This window comes from Rhinoraja longicauda, chromosome 34 (assembly GCF_053455715.1).
Source record: "Rhinoraja longicauda isolate Sanriku21f chromosome 34, sRhiLon1.1, whole genome shotgun sequence".
Taxonomy (NCBI): Eukaryota; Metazoa; Chordata; class Chondrichthyes; order Rajiformes; family Arhynchobatidae; genus Rhinoraja; species Rhinoraja longicauda.
In genome coordinates, this window is record NC_135986.1 from 1,218,118 (window position 1) to 1,232,027 (window position 13,910).

The window sequence follows — 13,910 nt, forward strand, 5'->3', positions numbered from 1 at the left end:
ACAAGCCCAATCGCTCCAGCCTTTCAACATACGACAGTCCCGCCATTCCGGGAATTAACCTAGTGAACCTACGCTGCACGCCCTCCATAGCAAGAATATCCTTCCTCAAATTTGGAGACCAAAACTGCACACAGTACTCCAGGTGCGGTCTCACCAGGGCCCGGTACAACTGTAGAAGGACCTCTTTGCTCCTATACTCAACTCCTCTTGTTACGAAGGCCAACATTCCATTGGCTTTCTTCACTGCCTGCTGTACCTGCATGCTTCCTTTCATTGACTGATGCACTAGGACGCCCAGATCTCGTTGAACTCCCCCTCCTCCTAGCTTGACACCATTCAGATAATAATCTGCCTTTCTATTCTTACTTCCAAAGTGAATAACCTCACACTTATCTACATTAAACTGCATCTGCCATGTATCCACCCACTCACACAACCTGTCCAAGTCACCCTGCAGCCTTATTGCATCTTCCTCACAATTCACACTACCCCCCAGCTTAATATCATCTGCAAATTTGCTAATGGTACTTTTAATCCCTTCGTCTAAGTCATTAATGTATATCGGTGTACTTTAGGCGATTAGGCGATTAGTCCATAACAGTGCAAAATGAAGTTGGTGCTGCAATAAAACAATGTTGATAGAAGATCGCAGTTGCTGAGGGCTGTGTTCAAGAGCCAGGAAGAACCTGCTTCTCAACCTGCCCCTCTCTCCCCCCTTCCCCCATCTCCACCCCCCCCCCCCCCCCTCTCTCCCCTGGACCCCAGTGTGTGTAGGAAGGAACTGCAGGTGCTGGTTTAAACCGAAGATGGACATAAAATGCAGGAGTAACTCAGCGGGACAGGCAGCATCTCTGGAGAGGAGGAAATGGGTGGCGTTTCAGTCTGAAGAAGGGTCTTGATCCGAAACCTCTCTCCAGAGATGCTGCCTGACCCGTCGGTTTATAGAGTGATACAGTGTGGAAACAGGCCCTTCGGCCCAACTTGCCCACTCAGGCCAACATGTCCCAGCTACACTAGTTCCATCCGCCTGCGCTTGGTCCATAACCCTCCAAACCTGTCCTGTCCATGTACCTGTCTAACTGTTTCTTAAACGTTGGGATAGTCCCAGCCTCAACTATCTCCTCTGGCAGCTCGTTCCATACACCCACCACCCTCTGTGTGAAAAATTACTATTAAATCTTTTCCCTTTCACCTTGAACCTATGTCCACTGGTCCTCGGTTCCCCTACTCTGGACAAGAGACTCTGTGCATCTACCCGATCTATTCCTCTCATGATCTTATACACCACTGTAAGATCTCCCCTCATCCTCCTGCGCTCCAAGGAATAGAGTCCCAGCCTACTCAACCTCTCCCTGTAGCTCACACCCTTTAGTCCTGTCAACTAATTCCAATGAAAAGCAATAGACAATAGGTGCAGGAGGAGGCCATTCGGCCCTTCGAGCCAGCACCGCCATTCAATGTGATCATGGCTGATCATTCTCAATCAGTACCCCGTTCCTGCCTTCTCCCCACACCCCCTGACTCCGCTATCCTTAAAAGCTCTATCCAGCTCTCTCTTGAATGCATTCAGAGAATTGGCCTCCACTGCCTTCTGAGGCAGAGAATTCCACAGATTCACAATTCTCTGACTGAAAAAGTTTTTTCCTCATCTCAGTTCTAAATGGCCGACCCCTTATTCTTAAACTGTGTGGCCCCTGGTTCTGGACTCCCCCAACATTGGGAACATGTTTCCTGCCTCTAACGTGTCCAACCCCTTAATAATCTTATACGTTTCGATAAGATCCCCTCTCATCCTTCTAAATTCCAGTGTATACAAGCCTAGTCGCTCCAGTCTTTCAACATATGACAGTCCCGCCATTCCTGGAATTAACCTAGTGAACCTACGCTGCACGCCCTCAATAGCAAGAATATCCTTCCTCAAATTTGGAGACCAAAACTGCACACAGTACTCCAGGTGCGGTCTCACTAGGGCCCTGTACAACTGCACACAGTACTCCAGGGGCGGTCTCACTAGGGCCCTGTACAACTGCACACAGTACTCCAGGTGCGGTCTCACTCGGGCCCTGTACAACTGCACACAGTACTCCAGGGGCGGTCTCACTAGGGCCCTGTACAACTGCACACAGTACTCCAGGTGCGGTCTCACTAGGGCCCTGTACAACTGCACACAGTACTCCAGGTGCGGTCTCACTAGGGCCCTGTACAACTGCACACAGTACTCCAGGTGCGGTCTCACTAGGGCCCTGTACAACTGCAGAGTCACTCCATCGTTTTGTGCCTCTCGTCAGCTTGTTAATGGTTGGTGTCCTCCATGTGGCGGAAGTGGCGGCGCCTAACGGCTGCGGCTCGCTAGCAGTCTGTTCGTCTTTTTTCCTTTTTTTGTTGTTGTGTGTGTCGGTGTTGGGATGGTTTTTGTTTTTTTTTTGGTTGTGTATGTGTGGGGAGTGGTGGTGTGGGTGGGGGGGTGGTGGTGTGGGTGGGGGGACGGGGGAAACCTTTCTCTTTTAGGTCTCTTCCTCACGGCGCGGGGTGCGGCTCGGCCGCGGGGCCTTCCATCGCTGGTGCGGCTCGGCCGCGGGACCTAACATCGCCCGGCGCGGCTCGGCCGAGGGACTTTTCATCGCTGGTGCGGCTCGGCCGCTGGGCTTAACAGCGCCCGGTGCGGCTCGGCCGAGGTACTTTTCATCGCTGGTGCGGCTCGGCCGCGGGACCTAACATCGCCCGGTGCGGCTCGGCCGCGGGACTTAGCTGCGCACGGCTCGGTCGCGGGGCCTTCCATCGCCCGGCTCGGCCGCGAGACGTTTCAGCGCCCGGTGCGATTCGCCCTGGCCGGGGACTGTCGCCGCCGGTGTCGGGGACTGTGCGGGGGTCGGTCGGGGACGAGCTGTCTCTCCGTGGGCGTGGGGAAGAGAGTGGAAGGTTTGTTGCCTCCATCACAGTGAGTGGGTGTTTGGAGTCACTGTGATGGACGTTTGTGTTGGGGCCATGTGTCTTGTGTTCTTTTTTGTGTGTGACTGCTATGTAGTTTCGTTCGGTACCTTGGTACTGAATGACAAATAAAGCTCTGTTGAACTGTTGTTGAACTGTTGAACTGTGTGCACTCCCACGGAAATATTTTGAGCATTGATCTTTGTGAGCTAACGCTCATCGGTGGTTCAATAACCTTCTCCAGGGCAAAGTCTGTGAGCTGGGACTTGGGCAATCGATGGAAGGTGCTATAAGACTGGGAGCCAAGTCAGCGGTTGTCATTGAGGGGGAGTGTGGACCACTGGGAGAGGTGTTGCTCTGCCCGTCTAGCCATGGGGCTCGTCTGGCTGCTGTCTACGCTCGGTCTCCTTGCTGTCTCCGTCTCCGCAGATCTAGCGCTGTTCCAGCAACGCGCCCCGATGATGCCAGAGAGGGTAAGGGGGCAACTGGAGACGCTGGTTTACAAAAACATAACTCAAGACACACACACTCACACACACACACACACACACTGACACACACACGCACAGACACACACTGACACACAGACACACACACACACACTCACACTGATACACTGACACACTGACACATACACACACACACACACTGACACACAGACACACTCACACACACTGACACACACACACTGACACACACTCACACACACACTCACACACACTCACTGACACACACACACTCACACACACACACTGACACACACACACACTCACACACACTGACACACACACACTGACACACACTCACACACACACTCACACACACTCACTGACACACACACACTCACACACACACACTGACACACACACACTCACACACACACACACTGACGAACTGACAGACAGACACACACACTGACATACGCACACACACACGCACACACACTGACACACACACGCACACACTGACAGACACACTCACACACACACTCACACACACACACACACACACACACTGACACGCTCACACACACACACACACACTGACACGCTCACACACACACACACACTGACACGCTCACACACACACACACACACACACACACACACACACTCACACTCACACACTGACGCACACTCACACACACACACACACTGACACACAGATGCACTCACACACACACACACACACACACAGACCCACTCACACATTCACACATACAAACACACACTGACACACTCACACATTCACACATACACACACACACTGACACACAGTCACACAGACACACACTGACACACTGACAGACACACACACATACACACACACTGACACACAGACACACACACACTGACACACACTCACACACTGACACACTCACACACACACAGTCACACAGACACACACCGACACACTGACAGACACACTCACACACACACTGACAGACACTCATACACACACTGACACACTGACAGACACACTCATACACACACTGACACACCGACAGACACACACACACACTGACACACTGACGAACTGATAGACACACACACACACTCACACAGACACACACACACACTCACACTCACACACACACTCACACTCACACACACACTCACACACACTCACACACTCACACACTCACACACACTCACACACTCACACACTCACACTCACACACACACTCACACACTCACACACACACTCACACACTCACACACTCACACACACACTCTCAGGCACACACTGACACACGGCCGAACTGACAGACACACTAACACAGACACACACACACACACACACACACACACACACACACACACACACACACACACTGATGCACAGACACACTGACACACACTCTCACACACACACTGACACACACACACTCACATACACACACTCACACACACTCACACCTCACACACTCTCACACACACACACTCTCAGACACACACTGACACACTGACGAACTGACACACACACACACACACACACACACACACACACACACACACAGACACACACACACACACTCACACACTATACCAACAGACAGTGCCGGAGTAACTCGGGCGGCACGGTGGCACAGCGGTAGAGTTGCTGCCTTACAGCAAATGCAGCGCCGGAGACCCGGGTTCGATCCCGACCACGGCTTCTGTCTGTACGGAGTCTGTACGTTCTCCCTGTGACCCGCGTGGGTTTTCTCCGGGCGCTCCGGTTTCCTCCCACACTCCAAAGACGTGCCGGTCTGCCGGTTAATTGGCTTTGGTAAAAGTTGTCAATTGTCCCCAGTGTGTGTAGGATAGTGTTAGTGTGCGGGGATCGCTGGTAGGAGCGGACCCGGTGGGCCGAAGGGCCTGTTTCCGTGATGTATCTCCAAACTAAAGTAAAGTAAAGAAATAGAGGGGCGAATTATGAAGCCGGAGGAAAGAATGCAGATGGTAGGGAAGGTGGGAGAGGGGAGAAATTAGTGCCTTGTCTAAGTGGGACATAGGGAAGGTTATGGGGTGGGGGGTGGTGGTGGTGGGGAGGGGGGGTAAGGGCAGAAGGAAAACTAGACAGGGGGCTGTTTGCGGGCTGTTTAACTGAAATCGGAGAATTCAATGTTCGTACCGAAGATAGACACAGAATGCTGGAGTAACTCAGCGGGTCAGGCAGCGTCTCTGGAGAGAAGGAATGGGTGACGTTTCGGGTCGAGACCCTTCTTCAGTAACATTGGGTTGTAGGGTACGCAAGTGGAATACGAGATGCTTTAGTTTAGTTTAGTTTAGTTTAGTTTAGAAACAGGTCTATAATTACCCGTTTTCTCTCTCCCTCCTTTCTTAAAAAGTGGGATAACATTTGCTATCCTCCAATCCACAGGAACTGATCCTGAATCTATAGAACATTGAGAAATGATCTCCAATGCTTCCACTATTTCTAGAGCCACCTCCTTAAGTACTCTGGGATGCAGACCATCAGGCCCTGGGGATTTATCAGCCTTCAGTCCCGTCAGTCTACCCAAAACCATTTCCTGCCTAATGTGGATTTCCTTCAGTTCCTCCATCACCCTAGGTTCTCCGGCCCCTAGAACATTTGGGAGATTGTGTGCATCTTCCTCAGTGAAGACAGATCCAAAGTAACGGTTTAACTCGTCTGCCATTTCTTTGTTCCCCATAATAAATTCCCCTGCTTCTGTCTTCAAGGGACCCACATTTGCCTTGACTATTTTTTTCCTCTTCACGTACCTAAAAAAAACTTTTGCTATCCTCCTTTATATTATTGGCTAGTTTACCCTCGTACCTCATCTTTTCTCCCCGTATTGCCCTTTTAGTTAACTTTTGTTGCTCTTTAAAAGAGTCCCAATCCTCTGTCTTCCCCACTCTTCTTTGCTACGTTATACTTCCTCTCCTTAATTTTTATGCTGTCCCTGACTTCCCTCGTCAGCCACAGGTGTCTCTTACTCCCCTTAGAGTCTTTCCACCTCTTTGGAATAAATTGATCCTGCAACCTCTGCATTATTCCCAGGAATACCTGCCATTGCTGTTCTACCGTCTTCCCTGCTAGGGCCTCCTTCCAATCAATTTTGGCCAGCTCCTGCCTCATGCCTCTGTAATCCCCTTTGCTATACTGATCAACCATGAATCCCCTGTTCACACTAGTTATCCCATTGCACACTAATAATAATAATAATAATGCATTACATTTATACAGCGCTTTTCATACACTCAAAGAAGCTTTACAGGGATTTAGAGAACATAGGGAAGTGAATAAATAGATAAATAAGTAAACGAACAGAGAAAGGAGTCAGAAGGTGAGGTGACCTTCAGTGGTTGAAGGCAGTACTGAACAGGTGAGACTTCAGCGATGTTTTGAATGTGGTGAGTGTGGAGGAGTCTCTGACGGTTTGGGGTAGTGAGTTCCAGAGGGTGGGAGCAGCGATGGAGAAAGCCCTGTCCCCCCAGGATCTGAGTTTGGTCCGGATGTGGGGGGGATAGGAGATTGGCAGCGGCAGAGCGGAGGGTGCAGGTGGGAGTGTGCCTGTGGAGGAGGTCGGTCAGGTAGGATGGGGCCAGGTTATGGAGGGCTTTGTAGGTCATGAGGAGGATTTTGTACTGGATTCTCTGGGGGATGGGGAGCCAGTGGAGTTTATAAAGGACGGGGGTGATATGGTCACGGATCGGGGTGTGGGTGAGTAGACGGGCAGCGGAGTTTTGAATGTATTGAAGTTTACTGATGGTTTTTGAGGGTGCGCCATAGAGGAAGGAGGCTGTTGCAGTAGTCCAGACGGGAGGTGATGAAGGCGTGGATGAGGGTTTCTGCAGCTGTGGAGGAGAGGGATGGACGGAGACGATTTGCCAATTAACCCACAAACCCGCACGTCTTTTGTAGTGTGGGAGGAAACCGGAGCGCCCGGAGAAAACCCACGCAGGTCACGGGGAGAACGTACAAACTCCGTACAAACTACCGATAGCAGTTCCGCGGTCCTGACCTCCCATCTACCCCATTGGACTATCTTTAATCGGACTTTATCTTGCACTAAATGTTATTCCCTTCATCCCGTATCTGTACACTCGATTGTAATTGTGTATTGTCTTTCCGGTGACTGGTTGATAAGCAATGGGAAGCTTTTCACTGTAGACACACACAATGCTGGAGCAACTCAGCGGGTCATTGAGAGAAGGAATGGTAGAACCGAAACGTCACCCATCCCTTCTCTCCCGAGAAGCTGCCTGACCCGCTGAGGTACTCCAGCGCTTTTGTGTCTACCTTCGATTTTAACCAGCGTCTGCAGTTTTTTTCTCCTGCTGGCTTTTCACTGTACCTCGTAGTACACGTGACAACAAACCATATTAAACTGGACTGAACGCAACACGAGGTCAGGATTGAATGCTTACCTGTGGCACGGTGAGGTGGTTGCCCTCTGCTGTTACTTTGCTGAACCCTGTGTGTGTTTCTGTCTGGTTTAGGTCAACAATCTCTGCTTCAACTGGCAGACGAAGAAAAGTCCCAAACTCCTGTCCCTGAACCCGAGCAGCAAAAACAGTCCACCACAGCAACACACTGGAGATCCATATTGAGGGAGCTGACAGGTATAAACCCTCTAAACACCTCACTCTCCTCCCCCTCACTCCCTCCCCCAACCCCCCCTCTCCCCCCCACACCCCCTCACTCCCCTAACCCCCCCCGTGCTCTAACCCTCACACCCCCTCACCACCCAACCCTCCTCCATCCTCCCCCCTCACTCCCCCCCTTCACTCCCCAACCCCCTCCTCCCCCCTTACTCCCTAAGCCCCCTCCCTCCCTCCCCCTCACCACCCAACCCCCCTTCCTCCCTCCCCCCCTTACCACCCAACCCCCCCTCCCTCCCCCCTCTCCCCCTCCTACCCTGCTCCTGCCCCCACTCACTACCCAATTCCCCCCTCCCTCCCCCCTCACCCCCTCCCTCCCCCCCATCACTACCCAACCCCCCCTTCCTCCCTCCTCACTCCCCCAACCCCACTCCCTCCCCCCTCACCACCCAACCCCCCTCACCACCCCAACCCCACTCCCTCCCTCCCCCCTCCCTCACCCCCTCACCACCCAACCCCCCTCACCACCCAACCCCCCTCACCACCCAACCCCCACTCCCCTCCCTCCCCCCCCATCACTACCCAACCCCCCTTCCTCCCTCCTCACTCCCCAACCCCACTCCCTCCCCCCCTCACTACCCAACCCCCCCTCACCACCCAACCCCACTCCCTCCCTCCCCCCTCCCTCCCCCCCTCACCACCCAACCCCACTCCCCTCCTCCCCCCCACTCCCCCACCCCTCCTTCCCCCTTCCTCCCTCCCTCCCTCTCCCCTTCCTACCCCCCTCCCTTGGGACGTGTCCCCCCTTACACCCCTCCCTCTCCCATCTCTGTAACCACCTTCCCCTCCCCTACATCCCATTCCAGAAGGGGTTGGTGTGCTGGGGCTGTGGGAGAGAGAGGGGGTGTAGTGGGTCGGTGGGGGATGGGAGGGGGTTACGGAGATGGAGAGAGGGGGTGTTAGGGGGTCGGAGTGTCGGGGGGGAGGGGGGGACGTTTTTGGGAACAGTTGTGTCTCCGTGCTGGATCCCACCCCCGCCTCTCTCTCCCCCCCCCCTCCTCCCCTCTCCCTGCCAGCTTCCAGTCGGAGTTTAGACCTGCGGACTCTGGACCCGGAAGGCGTGGTGTTCTACGGTGACATGAAACGGTGGGGACAACTGGTTCGTTGCTGGCGTTGAGAGACGGTCGCCCAGAGATCCAGATCAGCAACGAATATTGCAACATCGCCGTGCAGGCCGGTGACCAGCTCAGCGATGGGCGTTGGCGAAGGGTAAAGGCCCATTTCTCACCCCTCCGCCCGCCAGGGTTGCCCCACTGTCTAGCCTTCTACACACTGGAAATTAGAAGGATGAGAGGAGATCTTATCGAAACGTATAAGATTATTAAGGGTTGGACACGTTAGAGGCAGGAAACATGTTCTCAATGTTTGGGGGAGTCCAGAACAAGGGGCCACACAGTTTAAGAATAAGGGGTCGGCCATTTTAGAACTGAGATGAAGAAAAACTTTTTCAGTCAGAGAGACTGTGAATCTGTGGAATTCTCTGCCTCAGAGGGCAGTGGAGGCCAATTCTCTGAATGCATTCAAGAGAGAGCTGGATAGAGCTCTTAAGGATAGCGGAGTCAGGGGAGAAGGCAGGAACGGGGTACTGATTGAGAATGATCAGCCATGATCACATTGAATGGCGGTGCGCACAGGCTCGAAGGGCCGAATGGCCTCCTCCTGCACCTATTGTCTATTGTCTATTGACTCTATGACTTGATAAGGGAATAGAGTTTAGTGCAAGGTAAAAGCCAGCAAAGTCCGATCAAGGATAGTCCGAGGGTCACCGAACAGGTGGATAGTCATTCAGCAGTGCTCTCTGGTTGGTGAGAGGACGGTTCATTCGCCTGATAACAGCCGGGTAGAAACTGTCCCTGAATCTGGGAGGTGTGCGTTTTCACACAATCTGTGCCTCTTGCATGATGGGAGAGGGGAGAAGAGGGAGTGGCCGGGGGGGGGTGAGACTGGTCCTTGATTGTGCTGCTGGCCTTGCCGAGGCAGGGCGAGGTTTAGATGGAGTCAACCGTTCCATCACCAACTAGAGAGCGGCCCATCTACCTGATTGGTGACCCTTGGACCAACCTTGTTCGGGCTTTACTGGCTTTACCTTGCTCGAAAACGTTATTCCCTGCAGCACTGTCTGCTTTGATCTGTCGTTTTTCACGCCTTGCCCTTCCACATCTCTAAATCTCCCTCTCCCCAGTGACTCTCAGTCCGAGGAGGGTGAGAAAATAACTGCAGATGCTGGTACAAATCGAAGGCATTTATTTCACAAAATGCCGGAGTAACTCAGCAGGTCAGGCAGCATCTCGGGAGAGAAGGAATGGGTGACGTTTCGGGTCGAGACCCTTCTTCAGACTGATGTCGGGGGGGGGCGGGACAAAGGAAGGATATAGGTGGAGACAGGAAGATAGAGGGAGAACTGGGAAGGGGGAGGGAAAGAGAGGAACTATCTGAAGTTGGAGAAGTCGATGTTCATACCGCTGGGCTGCAAGCTGCCCAGGCGAAATATGAGGTGCTGTTCCTCCAATTTCCGGTGGTCCTCACTATGGCACTGGAGGAGGCCCATGACAGAAAGGTCAGACTGGGAGTGGGAGGGGGGAGTTGAGGTGCTCAGCCACCGGGAGATCAGGTTGGTTAAGGCGGACATTTCGGGTCGAGACCCTTCTTCAGTCTGAGGAAGGGGCTTGACCCGGAACGCCACCCGTTCCTACTCCCCAGAGATGCTGCCTGACCCGCTGAGTAACTCCAGCATTTTGTGTCTGTCTTCGGTGTAAACCGGCATCTGCAGTTTCCTTCCTGAACTAAGCTGAGCTTAAACGAAACTAGACTAAGGTGAGCTGAACTCAACCAGACCAGGCCAGACTAAACTGAACGATACTGATCCGACAGGCTTGTATACACTGGAATTTAGAAGGATGAGAGGGGATCTTATCGAAAACGTATAAGATTATTAAGGGGGTTGGACACGTTAGAGGCAGGAAACATGTTCCCAATGTTGGGGGAGTCCAGAACCAGGGGCCACACAGTTTAAGAATAAGGGGTCGGCCATTTAGAACTGAGATGAGGGAAAAACGTTTTCAGTCAGAGAGATTGTGAATCTGTGGAATTCTCTGCCTCAGAGGGCAGTGGAGGCCAATTCTCTGAATGCTATTCAAGAGAGAGCTGGATAGAGCTCTTAAGGATAGCGGAGGTCAGGGGGTATGGGGAGAACGGCGGAGGAACGGGGTACTGATTGAGAATGATCAGCCATGATCACATTGAATGGCGGTGCGTACAGGCTCGAAGGGCCGAATGGCCTCCTCCTGCACCTATCGTCTGTTGTCTATTGTCTATTGACAGGTGATGGTGCGGAGTGGGAAAAAGCAACATCCAGATGTTGGTGGACCAGCGTCCATCTCTGACCATCACCATCTTGCCCAACGTGGGGGCTGGAGGGGAACCTGGTCAAACTTCGCATTGCTGTGGGGAACCTGCTCCATCAACGAGTCCAAACTCCTCACTCCCTGTGAGTTTCCATGTCCGATCCGGCCCCCCCCCCCCCCCCCCCCGGTACCAGGGGCACGAGCCTCCTGTCCGCACTGGGCCTGTACTCGCTGGGGTTTACAAGAATGTGGGGGGGACCTCATATGAAACGTAGGGAGAGTCTTGGACCAGAGGGCACAGCCTCACGATTAAAGGACGTTCCTTTAGGAAGGAGATGAGGAGGGATTTCTTTAGTCAGAGGGTGGTGAATCTGTGGGATTCTTTGCCACAGACGGCTGTGGAGGCCACAAGCCAGTGGATATTTTTAAGGCAGAGATAGACAGATTCTTGACTAGAACGGGTGTCAAGGTGTTACGGGGAGAAGGCAGGAGATTGGGATTGGGAGGCAGAGATCAGCCAGGATTGAATGGCGGAGTGGACTCGATGGGCCGAATGGCCTAATTCCACTCTGATAAGGTGAATGTTTAAGCCCCGTATCTGAGAAGGGACGTGCTGGTGTTGGAGAGGGTCCAGAGTGGAATGATCCCAGGAATGAGTGGGTTAACGTATGATGTAGCGTTTGTTGGCAATGGGCCTGCACTCGCTGGAGTTTGGAAGTACGAGGGGGGACCTCATTGAAACGTACAGAACAGTGAAAGGCCCGGATAGAGTGGATGTGGAGAGGATGTTCCCACTAGTGGGAGAGTCTAGGACCAGAGGGCACAGCCTCAGAATTAAAGGATAGATTCTTGAGTAGGAAGGGCATCGAAGGTTATGGGGAGAAGGCAGGAGAATGGGGTTGAGAGGGAAAGAAAGATCAGCCATGATTGAGCTGCGGGAGTAGACTTGATGGGCCGAATGGCCTAATTCTGCTCCTGGGAGGGGAAATGTGCAGGATGGGAGGGAGAGGGAGCAGGGGAGGGGTGGATCAGAGCTAGCACAGCTTCTGTGGGTAGAGTGGTCGGCACTGCTGGATCATGTAGTTCTCCTGAGAGAGAGAGAGAGAGAGAGAGAGAGAGAGAGAGAGAGAGAGAGAGAGAGAGAGAGAGAGAGAGAGAGAGAGCTAGGATGGGGCGGGAGGGGAGGGAGCGGAGGTGAATTAAGAATAAGGGGTCGGCCATTTAGGACTGAGATGAGGAAAAACATTTTCACCCAGAGATTTGTGAATCTGTGGAATTCTCTGCCACAGAGGGCAGTTGAGGCCGATTCACTGGATGTTTTTGAGAGAGAGTTAGATTTAGCTCTTTGGGCTAAAGGAATCAAGGGGTATGGGGAGAAGGCAGGAACGGGGTACTGATTGTGGATGATCAGCCACGATCATATTGAATGGCGGTGCTGGCTCAATGGGCCGAATGGCCTATGCCTGCCCCTATCTTCTATGGTTCTATGCATGTGGTCCAACATCATTGGACGCCCTTTGACCTGCAGCGAGAGGTCACAGGTAGGGTTGCCAACTGTCCCGTATTAGCCGGGACATCCCGTATATTGGGCTAAAGTGGTTTGTCCCGTACGAGACCGCCCTTGTCTCATACTAGGCCCGGGGGGCGTTGTAGGCCTGGATACTGTAGGCCCGGACACTGTGGGCCCGGGTGGCATTGTAGGCCTGGATACTGTAGGCCCGGACACTGTGGGCCTGGGGGCCGCTGTAGGCCCGGACAGTGTAGGCTCGGAGTTCTGGGCACTGTCCAATGGCGGTTGCATAGCAACCCACCTCCCGGCCCGAGCGGCCGCCATTGGTGGAGCGGGAGCACGTGGCCGCTGGCTGGGTGGGGCGCGGGGCGGTGATGACACCTTTTGTCCCGTATTTGGGAGGGAGGAAGTTGGCAACCCTAGTCACAGGTCAAGGGTTGACCGAGCGATTGACCTTCAACCCTTCAGCTCAAACACCGACTGGATGCTTGCATCTCCAATTGGGACTGGCTTCAGCAGAACACCTCATGGTTGGACAAGAAGGTTTCTGGTAACCCCAACATCCAATGTCCCGCCAACATCATGCCTGGAACCTTCTTCCAAGGAGTGGGAATGGCCGTCTTCAAAACCAGCGGTAAGAGAATTGCCTTCCTTCCGCCAAGACTTGTGTGCAGTTTTGTTCTCCTTATTTGAAGAAGGACATTCTTGCTATTGAGGGAGTCCAGCGTAGGTTCACCAGGTTAATTCCCAGGATGGCGGGACTGACATACGATGAGAGAATGGGTCGACTGGGCTTGTATTCAATGGAATTTACAAGGATGAGAGGGGATCTTATAGAAACATATACAATTCTTAAGGGATTGGACAGGCTAGATGCAGGAAAAATGTTCCTCATGTTGGGGGAGTCCAGAACCAGGGGTCACACAGTTTAAGAATAAGGGAGGGGGGCATTTTGGGCTGAGAAGAGGAAAAAAGTTTTCACCCAGAGAGTTGTGAATCTGTGGAGTTCTCTGC

At 53.0% G+C, this 13,910-nt stretch overlaps 1 protein-coding gene across 1 annotated transcript in view; it reads left to right on the top strand.

The window, feature by feature from the left end:
* The first annotated feature begins 3,153 nt into the window (after positions 1-3,153).
* Positions 3,154-13,910, top strand: part of shbg (sex hormone-binding globulin) — an 11,279-nt gene continuing 522 nt past the window's right edge. The window contains 7 exon segments of the mRNA XM_078427706.1: positions 3,154-3,401; positions 7,881-7,964; positions 7,966-8,003; positions 9,059-9,074; positions 9,076-9,123; positions 9,125-9,148; positions 9,150-9,251. Coding sequence (XP_078283832.1) covers positions 3,300-3,401; positions 7,881-7,964; positions 7,966-8,003; positions 9,059-9,074; positions 9,076-9,123; positions 9,125-9,148; positions 9,150-9,251 — 414 coding nt within the window. The 5' untranslated portion in view covers positions 3,154-3,299.